Source organism: Fusarium tjaetaba (assembly GCF_013396195.1).
Source record: "Fusarium tjaetaba strain NRRL 66243 chromosome Unknown NRRL66243_c0000299, whole genome shotgun sequence".
Lineage (NCBI taxonomy): Eukaryota > Fungi > Ascomycota > Sordariomycetes > Hypocreales > Nectriaceae > Fusarium > Fusarium tjaetaba.
This window is the reverse complement of record NW_023501495.1, coordinates 86,750-107,237: the sequence shown is the minus strand read 5'-3', so window position 1 is coordinate 107,237 and position 20,488 is coordinate 86,750. Positions and strand designations below refer to the sequence as shown.

At 50.9% G+C, this 20,488-nt stretch overlaps 5 protein-coding genes across 5 annotated transcripts; 1 reads left to right on the top strand and 4 right to left on the bottom strand.

Moving 5' to 3' along the window:
• Positions 1-6,870: 6,870 nt before the first annotated feature.
• On the bottom strand, positions 6,871-7,751 carry FTJAE_11726 (uncharacterized protein; the record flags this gene model as incomplete). Its single annotated transcript, XM_037344699.1, has 3 exons — positions 6,871-7,047; positions 7,119-7,433; positions 7,473-7,751. 3 exons carry the CDS (start codon positions 7,749-7,751, stop codon positions 6,871-6,873), a joined length of 771 nt encoding a protein of 256 aa, XP_037201259.1.
• A 484-nt stretch (positions 7,752-8,235) lies between these two features.
• FTJAE_11725 (e3 ubiquitin ligase synoviolin) lies at positions 8,236-10,955 on the top strand (the record flags this gene model as incomplete). Its single annotated transcript, XM_037344698.1, has 4 exons — positions 8,236-8,259; positions 8,349-8,453; positions 8,523-9,216; positions 9,268-10,955. The coding sequence occupies 4 exons, from the start codon at positions 8,236-8,238 to the stop codon at positions 10,953-10,955; spliced, it is 2,511 nt and encodes an 836-aa protein (XP_037201258.1).
• Positions 10,956-11,865: 910 nt separating this feature from the next.
• On the bottom strand, positions 11,866-14,517 carry FTJAE_11724 (glycogenin-2 beta; the record flags this gene model as incomplete). Its single annotated transcript, XM_037344697.1, has 8 exons — positions 11,866-12,189; positions 12,265-13,049; positions 13,095-13,447; positions 13,503-13,537; positions 13,591-14,175; positions 14,237-14,343; positions 14,396-14,423; positions 14,479-14,517. The coding sequence occupies 8 exons, from the start codon at positions 14,515-14,517 to the stop codon at positions 11,866-11,868; spliced, it is 2,256 nt and encodes a 751-aa protein (XP_037201257.1).
• A 2,320-nt stretch (positions 14,518-16,837) lies between these two features.
• FTJAE_11723 (cation diffusion facilitator 10) lies at positions 16,838-18,202 on the bottom strand (the record flags this gene model as incomplete). Its single annotated transcript, XM_037344696.1, has 1 exon — positions 16,838-18,202. The coding sequence occupies one exon, from the start codon at positions 18,200-18,202 to the stop codon at positions 16,838-16,840; it is 1,365 nt and encodes a 454-aa protein (XP_037201256.1).
• A 1,254-nt stretch (positions 18,203-19,456) lies between these two features.
• On the bottom strand, positions 19,457-20,412 carry FTJAE_11722 (YJu3 serine protease; the record flags this gene model as incomplete). The annotated part of the gene is made up of 2 exons (XM_037344695.1): positions 19,457-20,290; positions 20,347-20,412. 2 exons carry the CDS (start codon positions 20,410-20,412, stop codon positions 19,457-19,459), a joined length of 900 nt encoding a protein of 299 aa, XP_037201255.1.
• Between the last annotated feature and the right edge of the window lie 76 nt (positions 20,413-20,488).

Genomic DNA, 20,488 nt, shown 5'->3' with positions numbered 1-20,488 from the left:
AGCCAGCCACAAATTAGCCGTTTCGCTCTGATGTGTCTGCTTGCGGATGAGGACCCTGAATCTCATCTTCTCCCCCGTCTTACGACCGTGCATCGGGCGGCCGCTCCATTGCATTCTGTCTGGCATCAGAAAGATATCTCAGATTCTGACTAGGGACCTTGCCGCACGGCTTCGGCTGTCTGAGTCGTGCCGCTCAAGGCATGTGTTTCAAGGGTTGAACAGAACAGAACAGAACAGTCTGCGACCACTCCCGTCGATGGATAGGCGCGAATTCCGCAGTGAGCGGCTTTTCCGCAGTCTCCATTTGCTTACGTAGCCGACACTCGCTATTCCCACAGCCAATCCCAAGCTTCCCATGCAGCGGCTATTCCCGTTCAGTCAGGGCAACCTCCCACCTCCTGACCCCTGCTTGAGGCTTGAGGGCTTGTGTTGCAGGTGGAGAAGACCCTGGGCATCAAACAGCAGAGATCCGCCTTGGCGTTGACCACACATTTTGGAGGTAAGCCACATCTCACTGTCTTGATGCTTCCCCCTGGGCCCTCGCAATATCAATTCCGTTTCGTGGCATTCAGGGTTGGTTGTCATTCAATTAATACATACACTGAGGTTCTAGGCCGCCTGAGACCACAGCTTCCGTTCTGAACGGTACGAGTGGCGCCATTTCGAATGCCGGCAGTTAAAAAAGGAGAATATTAACCTTTGATGAGAGAGAGCACGGGGCCAAACCCGAGATTCCGGCTTGGTTCGTCACAACGTCTATGCACCGACCGAATAGCGAGGACACCAAGTCACCAACCACTACCCCGAGCTCGCCTTGTTGTACTGCATACCTAGGTAGGTAGGTACGAATTGATGCATTGACAAAACATAGCCAATCAGAGAGGTTTCTAATCTTGAATAATGGCAGCATTTGGTTCTCAATGGCTTCTATCAAGCAATGTATGTATGCTTTGCAAGACACAGCCTTCACCGCGGTTCATTCATATGGACATCCACCTCCACTGGATGGTAGCCCAGGATCATAGGTAGGTAGGTGCCTTAGTGGGGTGTGTTCCTCATCGACGGGAAGCCCCGCTTAACGCTACAGGAGGGTGTGGCTGATGAGATGGTTGATGACGCTAATAATAAAAGGTCGCAGCACTAAAAGCCGAGTTCCTCCAGTCTCTGGGATCAGGCTGGCGCGTAGGGCTGAGCACCGGTAACCCAAGTGTCCACGGTACGTACCTCGTGTGATCTGCGTCAGAGATGGAACGGAACTCTCCTTGCTTAACTGAGTGATTCACCCCCTGTAACCTCAAGACTCAGACCGACGGCCAGACCAAGCGTCTCATGGCCTGTCATTGGATTCGATGCCAAGCTGCTCTCTAACCCACCCTTTGACCATCCAATGGGTGCCCAGATTGGTAACGAGCGCGAATGCATCTGCAAGTTATCTCTGAATGGTTCTGTCTGCCTGTGCTGTGTCTCTCGAAACCATGGATATTGGACATTCACTGTAGCATCACCGTCATCACCGCTACAATGGCTGGGATCCAATGGCGATGCCGCTTGTTACCACCCACCTTAATATTGGCGAAGGTTTGAGAGTTGTCTTTTCATCAATCATGTGTCGTCGTTGACGAGGCTCTACTACTGATCATTGGATACACAATGGTTTTCTGACATGCCGTGCCTCTCGGACAGTCTACTCGACACAGTCAATGTGCATTCCTCAGCTGAAGCAGAAACGGGTATTCTTCCTAAAACAAAGATGCTGTGTCAGATGAAGCGAGTGGAAGCAATGCAGGCGTCTTCTCAGGGTGCTGCTCGAATGAAATGCGAAGCAGTGCTTGGAAAGTCGACAAGAAAAAGCAAAACATCATGAATGGAGAGACATGCTCCACGGATCAAAGACCTCGGCACCCGCGCTGTCGCTGTTTGGTTCAAACTGCACTGCGGTGGTGTCCACATGGGCACCCGGCTCACATTCCAGCGGTCGGCCGCCCCAAGCAAGCAGGCAAGCTGTCTCTGAGACTCTGAGTTTCTGACCGTTCGTTGACCCTGTCTCTTGAAGAGTTTCTGATTGGTTATCACAACCCCTGTCAAGTCGATAGAGTTGCCAAGCTCTCTCGGCTTCACCGATGCGCGATGCGAATGAACCGCCCAATCTGACTCTCCCGCCGCCGCCATTTCCGTGCGCCGCCTACTGTATGTATGTATGTACGCTCCGCTGTGTCCTCTTTTGGGGACTGGGTTCGTCACGGTGTCCTCCATTCGGAATTGAGGGCCAAGTCTCTGCACCTGATTGCTTGCATCATGACCAAACATGACCCTGGCCTGGCCTGGCTCAGTCAGAGAACGGCCCCCTGGACAAGCAAGACAGACACCACCAAGACTCTCAAGTTCACCATCCTTCGGAACATTGATCTTTGGCTATTACTTCCTTTGGTAACTCGGAGTTTTTACCTGGAAGCCCACCTATCCCGCTACAGATTGTGTGATTGATCTTTGGGTGAATCAACATGTGCTTACACGAGTGACCCAGTTCGAATTCAGATCACCATTCTCCCGCGCAGCACCCTCCCCTCGCCAATTCTAGCAATTTTATAGCATCATCGATATGTCGTATTGCTCGCGTTCTTGAACCGAGTCTTGGCGTCGCTTCAATCCCGGCTCCTGTCTTCTAATTCATACCTCTAAGTAGCCTTGCTCAGCTACCTTGTCCCTCAGTATGCCCATGTTTACGAAGTACTGTATTAGGACTCGCACCAACCATCCGCAAGGAACAGCAATGTTGTACAAAGAAATGTCTGAGCAATTGGGTCCTATCGAGGCATTGACACTAATCAAGGCTTGTCCTCGGGAACATTCAGCAGTCCGAGAGCTGTCAAACTGGACAAGATAGCCATAGCTTTTGGGTCAAGGCTGCCGTTATGCCGTCTATTGTCTCACATATTGAACGCCAGAAATCAAGGATAGGCTTTGTCGATCACCTACAATCACCGTATCGTTATACTGGATCGTCCTGGCGTCTAATGGGCCTCGCTCCACGGTATCACATACATATCCACTTCACTGTCGGACCGTATCATATCATGAAAGACATCCTAGACCTTCAGTATGCGATGGACGATCTTCAGGGTCACCAGTAGATACCACCGTAATGCTTCCGCGTTTAGTTGCTGTCGAAACCGGTTGGCTATCATTGTCTCCTGGCGCTCCAATCTCATCCTGCATCTCATCTCCCAACAGAATCCCCTCCTTGGGGTTGTATAGGCAATGGGATAACCCCACCGAGCTCGATTGCCCGTCACTCGGCGAGGGGATCGTTTTCCGGCGCAGAAAGGCGTCCTCAAGACACTGACAACGCAAACAAACTCCACCGTCCTGCATGGCCCGTGTGGAGGCCTACATACCAGGAGACCAGTAGTGTCCGTTGCATGAAACACTCAGAGATACCGGTAGAGGTTGAAGCGCTTGAACTTGTTCTCCTTCGCTGGTAAACTAGTAGTGGTCTAGGCATTAATCTCTCCAAGGAACAGCCTTGTAAAAGCGAGGACGCGGAGGCGGTTTGGTTCCAAACTTCCAACTGTGGTAGCCTTACGCGAGCGCCACCAGTCTAACACACAGACTAACGACCGGTAAATAACGCGATCACAGTGGCCTAGAACAAGGAGAAGAATGAAAGAAACAACGGCAGTTTTTTACATGGATCAAGGTACACAGGCATGTACCTACTGACGTTGAACCGCCGCTGTCGCTCGATATTGAGGGCATATCGCGGTCCAGATTCGTTAGAGACACTGCTTCTCTGGGATGGTGGTCATAATATCAGAATTTTGAAATTGAGTTAATTGATGCAGGTGAGAATCGATGTCACTCTACCTTTGCCATTATTCGCAGTCTAGACTTTAGTTAGGGACGGCACTTGGTGCCAGCGGCCTGGACGCCATTCAGCCACATCCAGACTGTCGGACTGAGTTATTGAAGCTAAAGTGCTCATGATGGGGCCTTGTGAATCAATGACCCGGCTATTTGGTTACTGGAAGATGTACGAAACTACAGTACGAGGCCACGAACTCTCCATCATTTTGCTGTTGCACAACGTATCATGTTGAAATCGGTGGTGTTAGGTTCATGTTGTTGATTCAAGTTCAGTTGTCGTCAAAGCACAATTAATAAGACGCACATCTTATAGGCGCCACGAGACATACAGCTTGATCCTGGGGTATAGCAGAGACCTGTTAAGGTGCTGGATCCCAGTGCGCGGGGCATTGGCTGAGATGTTGAGAACCCAATCTCAATGTGACGTGCAGACTATTTTGGCGAGAACAGATCCCGTCTGAAATGGCTAGTGTAGCGCGGGAAGACCCTGCGGTCTCTGAGCATTGACTACGGTAGTAGGTAGGTTCGCACATCATAAAGTCAAAGAGGCGTGCGGATCGATCAAAGTCAATATTCCCGTGGTTTCACATCGTCACATCGATAAAATGCAAAAGTGAGTGACCCGACACGATGGATTGATGCGCGCCTTGCCGCTTGTGAGCCGCCCCCCTGTCAATATTGGACAGGACCAGGCTTGAGATGCCCTCGCCCTCGCCTTTGCCCCTCGAGGATCTTGGGCCACGTGTGGGAGTCGTGATTGAAACTGGCAGGGGGGAAAAGAGGGGGGGAGGGAAACAAGAACGAGAGAGAGAGAGCTCGTTAATAAACCCTGCTTTGCCCTGTCCCGCCTTGCCCTTGAACCTGGCCCTCTCGTCGAGAGTCCCGACGCCGACGCTTTTCGGGAGTGCTCAGAAGGCAATACAATACATCTGCAATGTATTCCTGCATACATACATACGTAGTCCGATGTAATTCATCATGATGTTACTCTGATCCTGGAGCTTGTCATGGTTAGACGGGCCAGAAAACCAAGACAACAGGACAAACCAATATGTATGGATGCGTGTGACTACCTACTTCGGACTGTCATGCATCCGAGATTATTGCTGCAGGTCGACATTCTAATTCTGTATCTGAACTGCACTGTCCTTCTGTCTGTCTGTCTGTATGTACCGTACTGTATCCTTACTACGCTCAAGTCTATCCTAGCCTTTCCTGCAACCCTAAGGTAACTAGGTGAATGGTGCCACCCATATTCTCCCCGGTCGAATCGCACGCCTCGTTCCCAGACTCGTGGGTGTTCCGGTTGCCTTTTTTGCTTGCCAGATCACCAAATTCGCCTTGTGCTACCCCAATGTCGGTCGAGGTCTTTCTCAAAGGAGGGAGGGTGTGGATGCTGCATCCAGAGCGATCCCATATCAAGAGCAGCTGCAGTTACACTGCACTGATGAGCGATTGATAGTTGTCATTGCCATTGTCAACTATCTACCGAGTCCCGATACCGATACGGCCATTGTGAACCCCACGGCTAGGCTTTCTCACCCAGACATCCTGCAGTAACTGACTGAGTCTGCCTACCATCGGCATGACGCAAGGGGAGCCTTGTTCTGATCTGATAGACATGGGTGAGGCTCCTTTGGGATGTTGTCTCGCGAAGATGGGGAACGGGTCAGTTCCGTCTATTTTGCCTTACCAGAAAGTAAAATACCACTCTGATCACTAAACCCATCAGGAGATTTCCGCACCACCAGATCGACATTGGTTATGGAGCCTCGTGCTCTTTTCCTTAATAGTCCATACAATGCGCGGTTGACGGAGAGTTTGGCTAACAGGCTCTCGCTTGTATCAATGAGACGAGTATCCATCGAGAGTGCTACCAGGTCAAGTCAACATGACCTCGAGAATGGGTTCGGAGAGCGAGCGTCTAACTAGGGTCATACTGTACGCGGGGTTTATTGAAGTCTGATTTAACTTAGATCACCTTATCTGAGCCATTCGAATCACTGTGACGTGGCGAGCAACACTCATTGTACCTACTGTACTAGTGTACCTACCTAGGTATTCACTAGACGCCGTTGATAAGTGCAAGTCCAGACTCGATGGCGAACTACCGTAAGGCAAACCTCACAGTATCTCGACTGTATTCATTACCTTTGCTGTACGGAGTACATACAAGCTCTTTCTGGACGGGAAGCTCCTTTGGACCTTTGGTTTTAGTGTGTTTGTCAAGCTTCGACGAACCAGAGTCGAGCAGTAACAGATCAGTAAACCGTGGCGTACCCGAATTAGGTCTTGGGTGGCCTCGATTACATCCATACATACATACAGTTGAGAGCGGCATTGAATTAATTGACTTTGGACTGTCCACTGCCCGACCCCTCCGGCCTACGGATACAGACGCCCAGGCCTTGTTCTTAGGGGGCTCTGTTGGACCCTAGGCCCTGGCTACCTGGCTCCCAACCTAGGTAGCTTAGGTGCCGTGCCTTGAGCCAATCTTTAGGGGCGGGTTGCGACCCTTGCTTTGGCGCGTGACAGCGGACTTGGGACTTGGCTACTGGCTCCGGGCGCGGCCTCGCCTAAACGCGGAATGGCTTCCGTCTTCCATCTTGAGCTCGCCAAAGAGAAACGGGGGCCGGCCGCTGGGGAGACTAGGCGCCGTTTGGACATGAAACAATGAGTCGCGGAGTTTTTCGAGTCGTGTAAACAGCCTCTTTCGGACAATAGAGAATGAGGCTCTGTCTATCACTCACAATGAGATCTCCAATCTATTCGTAGTTGGCGATCATCACGATCTTCACAACTCGGCGACGCGTTTTGAAGGACATGTTGATCACTCTCAGGCAACACTATCCCTTGCAATAGTACATGACTAGAATTCTAACATACCTTGGAAATTACCAGTATGTGTGGTACCCAAGGTAGGTAGTTGTGATCTCCTATTGCGCTGGCAGGCGGCCTATATAGATAGTTTAGGGTAGTCTCAAAGCCCCGAGATCAAAGTATCCTCTATACATTCGCAACTTCACTTCTCCAACCCCATCCCCCAATGGCATCCTCTTCTAGTTTCTTCATTCCTGAAGCTTCGCAAATCTTAATAACTACATCTCTCACGGCTCTCACTTCATCTATACTGGCACCTCCATTGAGTGCACCCCGCAAATGTCCCTTCAGTTGAGGGTTCACCTTTCAAGTTTGGCATCAGCATTACATATGGCTGTAGTGCAGCGCCGTGGCTGCTCCAGAAACACACTTACATCTTGGGGGATGAGACTAGCAATGAGTACGAATGAAGTTTCGGCTGGTGTAAGCACATCAGTGTTGCTGAGGACATACCCATATGTCAACCTCGCCAGCAAGCCCAAGTCTGGTGCTCCTGACCGGTCTAGTTGGCCCATTATCCGTCTGGAAATCTTGCCATATATGGCTTCGAAGAAGGCTCGTCCTCGCTCGAGCACTTGTGCTGGTGCAGTATCGTGTATGTCCCTATGCCTGAGAGATGTACCCATTCCTGGTTCGTCCAGTAGGTCTTCAGGGGTTGCAGACTTGAGGGAAATCAGAGCATTAATCGACTATCCGAAAGTGTTAGCGTCGAAGTGAGTTCATCATACTCGTGGCCTGCCAACCTTGGGCATGCCACCGACGGCAGAAGCTTTCAAGAGGGCTTCTCTGAGACGTCTAGAGATGCGTAACTGATCGTCCCGGCTCGGAACATCGTTCCCAATAGTGCCCAAGCCCTCCCCTATGGCATTCTTGAAGACCTCTGGCAGCTCGTCTGGCCTATTGAGGGCTGATAGAGTGGTAGCAGTGATGAAGTACCATGTATTACGTGGTAGATCTGGTTGCTTTCGAATCGCTGCGAGCAATGCAGGCGTAAGAATGGGCTTCATTGCTGTCATTACGGTTTGCAATATCTAGGGATGGGCCTACAATAACGACAAGCGCATTCACATGTCTTGATTGACTCTATCGCAATATTTAACCAACATCAGTCTCACTAAGCTGAGAACTCGTCTAGCTTTAGGGTAGCCACTTTTGATCAGCCATTAGTGCCTCTGCTATTATCAATAACGGTAACCAATGACTACCTGGTCTACGGATGTACACGGGGAAATATCGGCTTTACCTCACGTCAGAGCAGAATCACGTGCACATGTCGGCCCATGCGTCATCGCTCGTGTGTCGCTCTGCTTAACGTGGCATCAAGTCGTCGGCTGTTCTTTGATACAGCGAAGTAATTACAGCACATTCACCAAAAGTCACATATCCGAATCCAACTCAACCATGGGGATAGAGGAGTGATTGGTTACTTTTTTTATTAAAAATTTTAACAAGTACCCAATTATTACCCTTCGTTCAACTCCCATGCCCAAGATGCGACTTGGCTGGTATGCTGGGGTAAGTATTGCTGTGGTGGGAGAGCTTGGGGAAGCTATATGGAGCTATAGCTGATCACTCTGGACCAATGCTGACCTTTTGCCTCACAGGCCTCGACGGCCCTCGCGGGTGGTGTTGTCCTCTCGGCCTTCTATCAGAGGGCTAACTTTTACTCGGCAATGGTATATCTCGCTCAGAGCAACTTTTGTTTGTTGGTACGTTATCCCGCGCGATCCACGCACTGGGGTTTATTGCATGCAGAATGCTGAACTCATCATATCCAGGTCTTGGTCAACTTTTCCTTCCTTGTCTATAGCAGCTTCGTTTACGGTCTTACACGGATGTTCTTTGGCCCTCTCCGCGCCGTCGAAGTCGAGCAACTAACCGAGCGTGCCTGGTTTGCGATCACAGAGACATGTCTAGCAATGACCATTTTCCGCGAAGAAATAGGAGCCTGGTTTCTGGTTATGTTTGCAGCTCTGGTGACAGGCAAGGTGTGGGGATGGATTGGTGATGGGAGAGTTGAGGTCCTCGAGCAGCAACCGCCTGCGAACCCTCGCTTGTTCCATATGCGACTCAGTGTGTCGCTCACGCTAAGCTTCATCTACGATATCTACATCCTCCGATACACGATCAATACTGTTATTCAACAAGCACGACCCAACATGATGGTCATGTTTCTCTTCGAGTTTGCAGTCTTGGCCACCAGTTCATGGCGCACGGCAGCCCGGTATGCGCTGTCGTTGACAGAACAAAATATCCAGGAAGCGCAGAAACGTAAGCGACTGGCCGAAAGGAGACAAGAGGTCAGACAAGAACGTGAGGCTATCATTCGACGGCGTGAAATAGCGGCCGCCGCTGGCGAGGAAGTTTCGGACGAGCCACTGCCAAGCGAGGACGACATCGATGAAATGGATATTGAAGTACCAGGGTGGTCTGCAAAGGGAGAGTTTGTACTCTGGCTGGACCTGATCACAGGTATGTTGAAAGCAAAAAAAAAGCTTGGAGGGGCATTACTGACATTGATAGACTTGGTTAAACTCGGTATCTACATCGTGTTCTTCTTCATGCTTCTGGCTTTCTACGGACTGCCCATTCATATTATGAGGGATCTTTTTATGACAGCCCGGGATTTCATTAAGCGTCTGGGTGCCTTGTTGCGATATCGAAAAGCCATTCAAGAGATGAATCGTTATCCCGATGCAACTCAGGAAGAGCTCGAACGCGAGGACACCTGCATTATCTGCCGTGAGGAAATGCGACCCTGGGATCCAGAGAACAACCCAGGCGCAATGGATAGAATACGACCCAAGAAGTTACCTTGCGGACACATTTTGCATCTCGGTTGCCTCAAGAGCTGGCTCGAGCGACAGCAGGTTTGTCCTACTTGTCGAAGCCCTGTTACCCTTGGCGAGACAGCTCCTCGTGCAGGTCAGAACCGGGCTGCTGGTCTTCGAATTGAGCTTGGAGGTAGGCGTCCAGCGAACCAACCAGCAGCAAACCCAGGAGATGCTCCTGCTCAGGGGCAACCGAACGGAGGAGCACAACTTGAACAGAGGCCAGCTGGTCCTCGTATCTTCAACATTGGCCCTCTTCGAGTGGGATTTGGCGCCAACGGACAACAAGTCAGAGAACTTGCGCAGCAATTTGGCGTGCCACCAGCTGCTCCCAACCCTCAAGGGCTGGTTCCCCCTACACCGGGCGCTGGCACCCCTATTGTTGCTGGGCAGACTGCTCCTGCGACTCCCCTTCCCACTGGAGATAACTTACAGAATGTTGGAAACTTGATCAGTCAAGCAGACCAGCTGATCCAACGCGAGATGCAGTCGTTACAGCTTGCGCATCAAGAATTACAAACCATCCATCTTCTCCAGGCAGAGCTATACCGCCTCAGACAGAGACAACAACATCCAGAACAACAACCAAATATACAGACACAGGCCATACCTCCTACTGTGGTACCTCTTCCCCAACCTATAATTCCTCAGCAATTCCCTATGACGCCCCAGATGTCTATGCCTCCAGGTTTCCCCCAATTCCCAGGCATACCTCCGCGACAGCCTAGCCCCCTTATGGCTCGCCATGGTGCTCCTCTTAACGCCGTACCTATCCCCGCTGGCAGTGCTGAGCTCCCAGAAGGTGTTGTCATCCCTCCTGGCTGGTCTCTGCTTCCTCTACAGCGTCTCGATGGCGGCCAAGCCTCGACGCAACCTTCGCCCCAGGTTGGCCCTCAGGCGACTGTGGCAGATAACATTAATGTACCTCAGACAACGTCTACTGTGAGACAACCCTCGCCAATTGGTAGCCGCACCCAGGAAGCTCAACCGGCTGAGAACCCCTCTTCGACTCCGACTGAACAGCGCCCCCCTCAACTTACACCACAGTTCACACGGGCGGTTGAACCACCCCATGTTGTTGCGCCTAGCCCTCGCATGCCCAATTGGGGCGGTTCGGCTCAACTGTTTGGTAACGGATCTCGCCTGGATCATGCTGACCCTGTCACGCAGAATGAGCCTCAGGCTGAAGGAAGCTCAAACCAAACTGGCCCTGTTGAGGCTACGTCTCAGCCAAGTCCAACAGCTGAACATACACCACAAGGCACTCCGCCATCCCATAGTGATGAAGACGAGGCGTCTGAAATCGACTCGAAGGAGAAGGGCAAGGCGAGAGCCGTAACTGTCGAGGAGGTTGAGGATGAGGAAAATGTTAAGGACTAGTTGTGCCTTGGGTACCAATAGGCATTTTATGCATCTATCATTTCTTACACCCATCTCTGTTGGTCTAGTGAAGACCAAGACTGCATTTAAATTTCCCGATTGCTAGCGGCATGGAGTTCACAGGAGTTATGTACTATTTGTTCGCCTCAATGGCATGCATGTATGACAGAGAAGCTTCACCCCGAAATATAAGTTTGTTGAAGCCAGTATTGTACATCTGAAGCTGGGTATGCAAGCTACCCAAAGCAATCTGCAACTATATAAGTATGAGTAGACCAGAAAACACCTTTCCATGATTAATGAGACCAGTCAAGGCACGCTGATGAATCGGCGCAGAGCATCGGTGAACCAAAAGCGAGCAAACATAAACGTAGCAACAAAACACGAACGCAATGAGAAATGCAAGAATGTAACAGACCAAAGAGCATATGGATGAATCCAAAGACGATTCAGAGGTAAGTCCTACTCTTTAACGACACCGTAAAGGCGCTGCCACAGTGTCCATATTTCAACAAAAATACATCCTCCTCCCCCTCTCTCTTCCTCTGCCGTTGACAAGGAATCCTCGAAGCTTATTTACGAGACGGCACAAGGGAACCAAAAATAACAATGACAAACAAAGAAAAAGCTGACCCGTGTCCATGCCGCACATACCCAAATGCCCCTCGTCGTACCTGTATCTATTACCATGTCCGCTCAAAGCCATGAGACGGTAATGCATTAATCATTCCTTCTTGATTCTTCCCTATCCTCATTTGTGGTAGTGGGAGACCATAAAACCTTCGGGAACCTTCCCTTGTTCAATGGACTTAGCTGGTGCCCAGATGACCTGCTATGCGTTAAGAGCATCTAGCTCCTCCTCCTTAGGTGGCAGGGGTGTCTCATATTGCGGTATATCTTCATCCTTCTCCTAGGCAGCGCCAGGCCCGGTATAGCTCGGCTCGGGAATCGTAGTCGATTGCGACAGCGATTCAGGTTCGAGACGGCCACTACTCATGTCACGCAAGATGCCCGCCGACCTTTCGCCTTTCACCGGCTGTGGGCTGAGCACGCCTGCAGCAGACTGCGCGACGTAGGTAGGTGACTTGGCATCACCCGAACCAAAGGGTAATGAACGTGTTGGAATCTCTCGACCCGCTCCACCTTCTTGACCCTCGTCTCCTTCGCCACCGAGCTTCTTTAACAACGCATCCGATTGCTGCTTAGCAAGCTTCTGGAGCTGTGCTAGCGGATCCTGGTGATGTAGCACCAAGTCAGTCACCTCGCACAGACAGTCTGTCGGTCTCCAACGTCTCCCATGCACACATACCCAGTCAGACTGCGTAGGCACGCCTTCAGCCTCAGGAAGCTTCTTTGCTGCCTCGTCCTCGTGTTCCCCGTCGTCTCCCGCCCAGAACGAGTGCCGATGAATTGGGGCCGGTGTGACCGGCAAGCTGGGGCGTTCTGTAGCGCTCGGGAAATCGGTGAGTTTCAGGCCGCGGTTCTTAAACTTGCTCCGATCGTCTCTCCATGCACCAGTTGATGGGCTCTTCACACGCCCTATCGTAGAGGTCGAACTCTTACCACGTCGATGACCACCATGAAGACGATCAACGTACCGCTCGATCTCAGGCACCTCATCCCAGGCGTTTGTGCGTGTGTATGACGTCCAAGGGTCTGATGGGGTAATCTGCACTATTGGAGTAGATCTATTCGACTCGTTCTTCGCCCCAGATCCCGATGCTGTCACCTCAGAAGACTCTGTAAGACCTTCAGTTGTCACTGAAAGCTGTGTTGTAGACCCTGTGCTAGGGTCTGAGCTGGACTCCCCAGGTGTAGGCTCTGGTTCAGGCGCCGGTGGTTCTGGTTCCCCAATGAATGATCTGGTTGGGCGAGGTCGGTTGTGTTCCCACGGAAAGATCTCCGGAGCTGGCTTTGATTTTGGAGCCGGCCTCTCCTTTGGCACTTCATACCACATGTTCTTTGGAGGACTTGGGTATCGTTCAGGCGGAATGAAAGGGGCCGTATCGCGTGACATTTCGTAATGAGTGGAAGGAAAGTTCATAGCCTCGGGTTTCGAGTCAGCGGGAGGGGGATGTCTGGCAAAGTCAGTGTCTCATGTTCAATCAAGCACAGCATTTCCAACGATGATAGGCCTACCTCTGAGCATCCCAATCATGCATTGTAATCGGGGGTGGCTCGTTCTTTGGTTCTTCGTGGTGATGGTGCTGATGTTCAGAAGCGTGCTGTCCGTGATGCTGTTCATGGTGATGCCCAGGAGCTGAGACTGGCTGACGACCAGGAGGAACAGGATGGTGATCTTTATGAGCCGAGCCAGAACCTGACCCATCACGATATCCGCCATCATGCTGCGATCCTTCATGCTGCCCAGATCCTTCTGAGTGATGATGTCCTGAGCCTTGATCCTCCTGAGATGCATGGTGTGCGTGACCTGAAGCTGAATGATGCCTGCCCTCAGCTGAAACGGAGCTGTGGTGTTCACTGGTAGATGACTGCGCATGGACTGGCTGAGGGTGCCATTCTCCTTTTGTGAAATATTGGACATACTGAGGAGTTGAAGAGGCATTGTCGGAAGAAGATTCCTATGATAATGAGTCAGACACACAACATCTGTCTGCAGAAATATTGAGCTTACTTGATGTCGGTAATGCCTATCGTAGACTGCCCACCATCGTCCTGTCATCTCACTGAAGGGGTTGTTGCCAGAAGGGGCGTCTCGGCCAGTGAACCATGGCTTGTTGGATCCGATGAAATGCACCATATTAATACTTGATTGGAAGTGTCGATACGCCGGAACGTATTGGTAGTGCGCAGATGGTGTGACGTTGTAAGTGAAGCTCAATCGATGATACCGTTGACCAAAATGCATGTTGATGAGGCCTTGGTCGGCGCCATCAAAGGAAATTCCTCTCTCAGCCATGGCAACCATAGCGTAGTAGTCGCCCATATTGGGTTCCAAAACCATGACACCAGTGTTGAACAGATCTGGCCAGCCAATGTCGGGGGCAGCTGCGAAGGGATGGGGAGTGTCGAAAAGCTCGTCAGGAGCTCGATATGCTACCACATCAGCGTCGATGTAGACAATCTTGGAAAACTGTGTGAGTTTCCATAGATTGATCTTGGTAAACGCTGAATGCAGGTCGCCACGGTTCATTAGGTACAGATTGGCCGGGTGGTCATTGCGAATGCGCGGCACAGGAAAGATATAGTCGTAGACCCTCTGGAGCAATTGCATCAGCATTGGCTGGCTCGAGGACGGGCAGATACTCGGGAGGGCTTACCTTAAGCTGCGTAATGGAGTCAGCGGACACGGTATCGAGTGTGACCAACACTGCTAGCTTGCGACTGGCTCCTGCATCGCGAAGAGAGTGAGCGAGAACGAGTGCGCCTAAGGAAGAATTAGTCGAGGTCACAGAGAGCTACGGAGCCAATTGACGAACCAGGAAGATAGGAATCGCTTAGAAGAAGCTATTCGCAAGTTAGAAAGGCAATGCCGGTGAGATCAGACACGGAGGGGACGAACCGTAGCATAAACATGCTCTGCAGCACCTTGAGCAGCCATGGCGACGTAGGACAGAAGTTGACCAGCTGCTAGACGAGCCTCGGCGCAGATCGTCCAAGTCAGCTACAACAAGTTGAGAATGTCGGTCAGCAACCCATGGATGAAGGTTCCAGAGAAGTCGTAATATTGCGATCGATCTGAAGAGGCGCGGTCGTCGAGTCTCGCGAGTCGAGGCGAGGGGTCCAAGTCCAAGTCAAACAAGAAGGAAGAGAAAGCTCGCTTGGGTCTAGCAAGGATGCTGTGCGTTAGTGCAGACAGAGTACGCAAGGTAAGGCACTGCAGTGTATCCTTAGTGTAAGTACGGAGTACACTAGGTTCTGAAACAATACAAAAGTCTGTAGTAACCTGTATCCCTCTTTTGTCTGAAGCCAAAAGATTACCTAGGATAGAGTTGGAGGAGGAGGAGAGAGGGGAAGAGGACAAGAGAGGCAAGCGAAGTAAAAGTCAGGCGTGACGTGAGAATGGCAGCAACAGCACTATTTGGGGAGGTAGGTAGGCACTCGAGGTAGATCCAATGGATCCAGTTGATGTGATTGATGATCCGATGATGGCCCCCGGACGATTTTGGAGGGGGAACCTGCCCTGCTAACCCATGGAAAGTATGGATCTGTACCTTAGCTCGTCTGGGGCCAGACTCTAGCTCCTGTGGGTCGGTCAGGTCGCCTAACTCTTGAACTACCTACCTAAACATCACCTGTGAGGCACTATCACTATCAATGGGCAGGGCACGGATGAACCGACGTCAAACAGCTCCCTGCAAAGTTAGTGAGATTCTTGACCTTACTCTGTAGCTTGCTTGACCCGAGATGGCCGGTCATTTACCATGGACGATGTACCTCAGATCATCGACAACAAGTAACTGGAAAACAAAAACCTCAGCGAGTCCTCGGGGTCTGACCCTTCAGGTACTAAACTCTACTTCAAGCCACAGTGACCCTGAGGAACTTTGCAGTTCTAGAAGCGCCGAGGCCAGACACTACACTCACTCTGTTTTCTGCCATTCAAGGGCAACACCAGATAAAACCAACCCAATTGCTGTTAGAATGATGCCCCCCACGCTCGTACAGAAGAAATTGAGGTTTCACAGCCTCCGATTACACAGAACCTGGGACCGTTTTGGTGTTCCCTGCCCTGCGCTCAGGGCATTGCATCTCCGTATATCGGGGCGGGTTTCCGCTGGTGGCGGCTCTAGTGAATCGCCACTAATTTCAACGGCTGCACGATGATGGAATTGGATCCAATGGATTGCTGTGAGCTTACGGAGTAGTCTAGGTTCCATACCTTGCCTACCTACCTGGCTCTCAGGTAGCTTAGGTTCGACCTCATCAGTTCTTGGCCAGGTCCCTTTTGATGATATCCACAAAGCATAACACCTCAAGGTTTTCTTACAACTTTTCAACGTCTTCAATTCTCGTATCATCAAAATTTCAGGGATGAACTCGGAACGGGCTTCTGCATACAGCCCGAACTGGATATGTTGCCCCTTGTAAGCTGCTGCGAGTATGCGACGCACCGTTGAGATACGTGCATCCAGGCAATCTCAACCATTCCAGGCTGGTCCCCTTGAGATATTAAAAGGCTCAGCATAAGAATTGTTTATCTGCACGAAAAATCCCGCTTTGTCCGTGCCGCAGGACCCCTTTCCCGTCCCTTGAGCTCTTATAAAGACATTCAAATCTCCCCAACCCGTGGCAGATGCCAGTCTCTAAAATAAAAAGTTGTATAAGTGACGTAGATTCTTGTGGCTTGTCTTGCAGATCAGTCAGTGTGCCACTCGGACATGGCGCACCGAGACAATCTGCAAGATCGGGACAAAGGCACGCGAGACGAGTAGAAACCGTTCATGCCAGTTTGTCTCACTTCACTTCATGCCTATCTCAAGTTTGACATGGAAATTACTAGAGAAAAAAAGGTCCCCTTGTGTATGTATGTATTCCCCGGATCTTAGCGCTTCTGAAATGCCGGCATCTGCATTAGCTCGCCTCGACCTAGTTTAATCGTGCTATCAGCTTGATTTATATGCATCACACGCTCTCGCCTGCATGGTCCACGTGAGCCATTGTTGCATTATGATGCTTTTTCTTCTACCCCAAAAACCAACTAAGATAGGATTTGCACCATCGCTCCCTGCTGTCCGTTGAGTCTCGTCATCACGCCTTCAGCCTCCCAAGAACAAATGTCGCTGGTTCTTTGATCGTGTACCCGAGTACGGCATCTAACTCAGTTGTCTCACTAAATAAACTCTCCAAACGCCTTCCCAGCCGCTCAGGATGCCTTTCGTGGCCCAGAACTCCCTTGGAAACACATGCCGTAGCTAGACCTACATATTCTTCTTAAATGTATGTTCTGGTTTGTGTGTCGTCTCGTAATCAATGTGGACATATGCTCGCTCAATGTCTGGCAGATCCTCCAGCTTGATCTGCAGCGCCTCTGCTATATCATGGCTTTCTTGAAGTGTTTGTGTCGGGTCCATGACAATGTCCACTTCGGCGATCAGGCGAGGACCCGAGTGATACACGCGCACGGTATCGATGCCAACAACTGCGTCGTCATGTGTAACGCACACATACGTGATGAGCTGCTGCGTTTCGACAGATGCAGTAACTCCGACGATGAGCAGAAATTCTCCAAAGGCGGTGTGCAGCCAAATGGATGAGATGAGGACAGACAGAATGATAGCGCCCATAGGGTCAATCCACCATTTCAATTTCGCGCCACCACATGAAGTCAAGATACCAAAGCCATTGATAAAAAGATCGTTGCGGTGGTCTTGCCAAAGGATGTTGATCTGGCTATACTTGTCCTTGAGTGCCCAGCAGTAGAGAAAGAGCCCGAACTTGGTGGCGAAAGCACAGCAGACAGATATAACGGCAGCAATTTTGAATTCCTTCTCTTGGACCTCCCTAGATAGTTCTTGGCAAGCAAAAGCAATGATAATGAGTGAGACAGCGATCATGAGAAAGCAGAAGACAATGTTGCCGACAGTCTCGAGACGAGCTTTACCGGCAGGAAAACGCCGAGAATCGACATGGCGAATGGCTCGAGCCGACAAAATGAGGGTGAGGTTACTAAGAGGGTCGAATATGGAGTCGGCCATGGTGGTGAAGAGAGAAAGAGATCCTGAAGAGATGGCAGCGTAGAGCTGAACTCCTGACAAGACAACGTTGGCCGCAAAAGAGCCCCAGACAGCAATGCGAAACTTGAGCTGGTCTTCGCCATGCTGGTCGCGGGCTTCGTCACGATGTTCCTCAACAGACTTGAGCATGCGATCAATGGCGGCATTTTGGTTTTTGTAGAAGCCCTGCAGCTTGCGGGCCTTTGCCTTGGGGCCCATGTTGCTGGGAACAGATTTACGGCCAGGGAGGCTATCGCGCTTCCGTGAAGTGTTGGCCTTGATCTGTTCCAGATCAGACTCGGTCTTGTATCCGCGGGAGAGGCCATATGGATCACGATCGAGGCAGCTGGCTTGTAGGCGACCAGTCGCGGTGAGTTGACTCTCGACATCAGTCATATGAGATACGTTCCTAGCGATAGTCTCATTCTCGTCAGCCATCGCAGGCTCGAAAGCTGTACTCGAGCCATTGCGGGTGGTTGATTGCCGTGAACTGCTGCGGGCACGTTCAAGTGGTTGTAGGTGAATTGCTTGTGGATGATGGACGGCGTGGTTGCTGATATCAAGTGTCATGATGCACGACTGATAAAGAACAGGGATAGAAGGCGACAGCTCGGGCGACCAGTCTCTTGATGGGGTTGTGTCAGAGAATTGAATAAGCAATAGCGATGCTGGTGATAATGCAGGCTACCTAGCTGTTCTGATGGGTAAGCAATCAATGCAGACGGGAGAGCAAGAAAGAAACCTCAGGCGGCGGTGATTTCCAGAGTCAACTCAATAGTAAAGAGTCAGTCAAGTTACGGAGTAACTTAGTGCTAGTTACACATGAGATAGAGTGATCGCCGGGAAGATCAAGCCTGGTCAAGTCAATCGTCCAGTCTTGCATCAATAAATAATTCGAGTTGATGATATCAGTATCGATATGTAATAGAAGCACAGCGAAAGGATACCTAGATAAGTTGCCACGGAATGGAAGTCAACCTAACTGTTGAACCAGTCATCTTTCCCACGTGGACTCACTCCAATGGAAAAGAGTACCTCAGGTAGGAACATTGAGGAAACGTCTTTCATTGTACATCTCGTCTGTTGTTGGATTGCCATTTCAAGGATGCTGATAGGTAGGTACCTCAAGGGACGGGAGGTGCATCCATTCTACCGGGCTCTCTACAGCACATGAGTCTGTTGGCTGCAGCAATAGAGCACAATGGTCAGTGGGCGCCCTGGACCAGCTGAAGTTAGTTAAGGTAGTGTGAGTGAGTCGAGTTCCCCGCGCGAGCCGTAATGGCCCAACGGAGCATCCTTTCCGGGTCATTGTGCGAGGTTCCGAGCCCTGGCGATAGTTTCACACAAGGCGCTTGAAAGACAGACGTTTGAAATCAAGTGCGGGAGACGTTGAATTATAGTTCAGACACGGCCCCGAAACGTCTAGGGAACGGCTGGAGCTGGTTTCGGGGTTCCGTGGCTTTTAACCTCTAAGAGCGTCTGTTTCTCGGGCGTCTACGGAGCTGGGATGCGGAACATGGGTCCGTCCGCCTGGACCCCCCGACGCATGCCATGGAGAAGCTGAAATTATTGATCAATCAAGTCAATCTATTGGCTTTGGGTTGCGAGCTACAGTACAGCTGCATTTGCCCTGTCGAGAGATAAGTGGTCGGTGGGTGATATACATACAGCGAGCCATAGAGCAAAGCATCCATATAATAGGACTAACATAGTCTCGCTATCGTTAAAAAGCCGAAAACAGTTACGCAATATCGAGCGATACTGGCCATCTCGAAACCAACAGAGCTTGAAACCAGTGATACCCGTGCATCCACAGATCCTCCTCTATAGCTTGGCCTCGATCGGTTTCTGGTCTTGGCTGCTCCTTTCCAAGATCCAGTCAGTGATATCTTTGGCATATTCCTCCTGGCACAGGTCGACATGTAGCGCATGATAACCCCCCACGTACGTCTTGACGGTCTTGTCCTCGATATCTTGTTTCTGTGCGAAATCTATGGCCGCCTGGTAGCTGCACGCTTTATCGTGGTCGCCATGGCCAAGCCAAAGCGACCTGACCTCTTTACCCAGCTTGACGGAACCTGACTGAAGAGCGCCTGTGCGATCCAGGAGCGAGGCCAACCCTTCCAGTGTGCCTGTATCGTGGCACAGGGGATCTTCTTTGAAACCCTTGGCCACCTCTGGCCTTCGCGTCAGGTTGGCAACATCGAGTACGTGTTTGAGCTGAAACTTGGGAAGGATTTTACCAGCTAGTCGCCCTGCAAAGACCTTGAACGAACTTGGGACTTCCTCAGGGGCGAATCCGATGAACGGTGCCTCGAGCAACCAGCCGCGAACTTGGCTCACGAGTTTGGCATATTGAGGGTCAGCGGCAAGTGTGATGACCTCGCCTCCGCCCATAGAGTGGCCCAGAACAAAGACCGGGACATCCGAAGGCAATTTGCTCTCAATGAAAGCGGCGATATCTGCAATGACGCGTGATGTTGGGCCTGTATTTCCCTTGTCGGAGGGCTGTTTCACACTTCGGCCCCAACCTCTTTGATCGAAGCCAAATACTTGTATGCCATGCGAAGCTACGATTCGATATACGTCATTGTACCAATTGACATGATCGCTGAAGCCATGGACATGCACCAGATTTGCTTTGATGGGACCTTCGGGCTGTTGACGCATCAGCCTCTGCTTACTTATTAAGGCTGATCACCACCGATACTCACAGTCCAGGTCTTGGTATGGAGGCTGGCATCTGCCACCTCGAAAGTTCCCTCGGTCTCGGTCGACATTGCGCTTAAGGAAGATGGATGCTTAAGGATTCCCAAGGACAGAATATTAGTAAGCGACAAAGAACTTGGTCGTTGT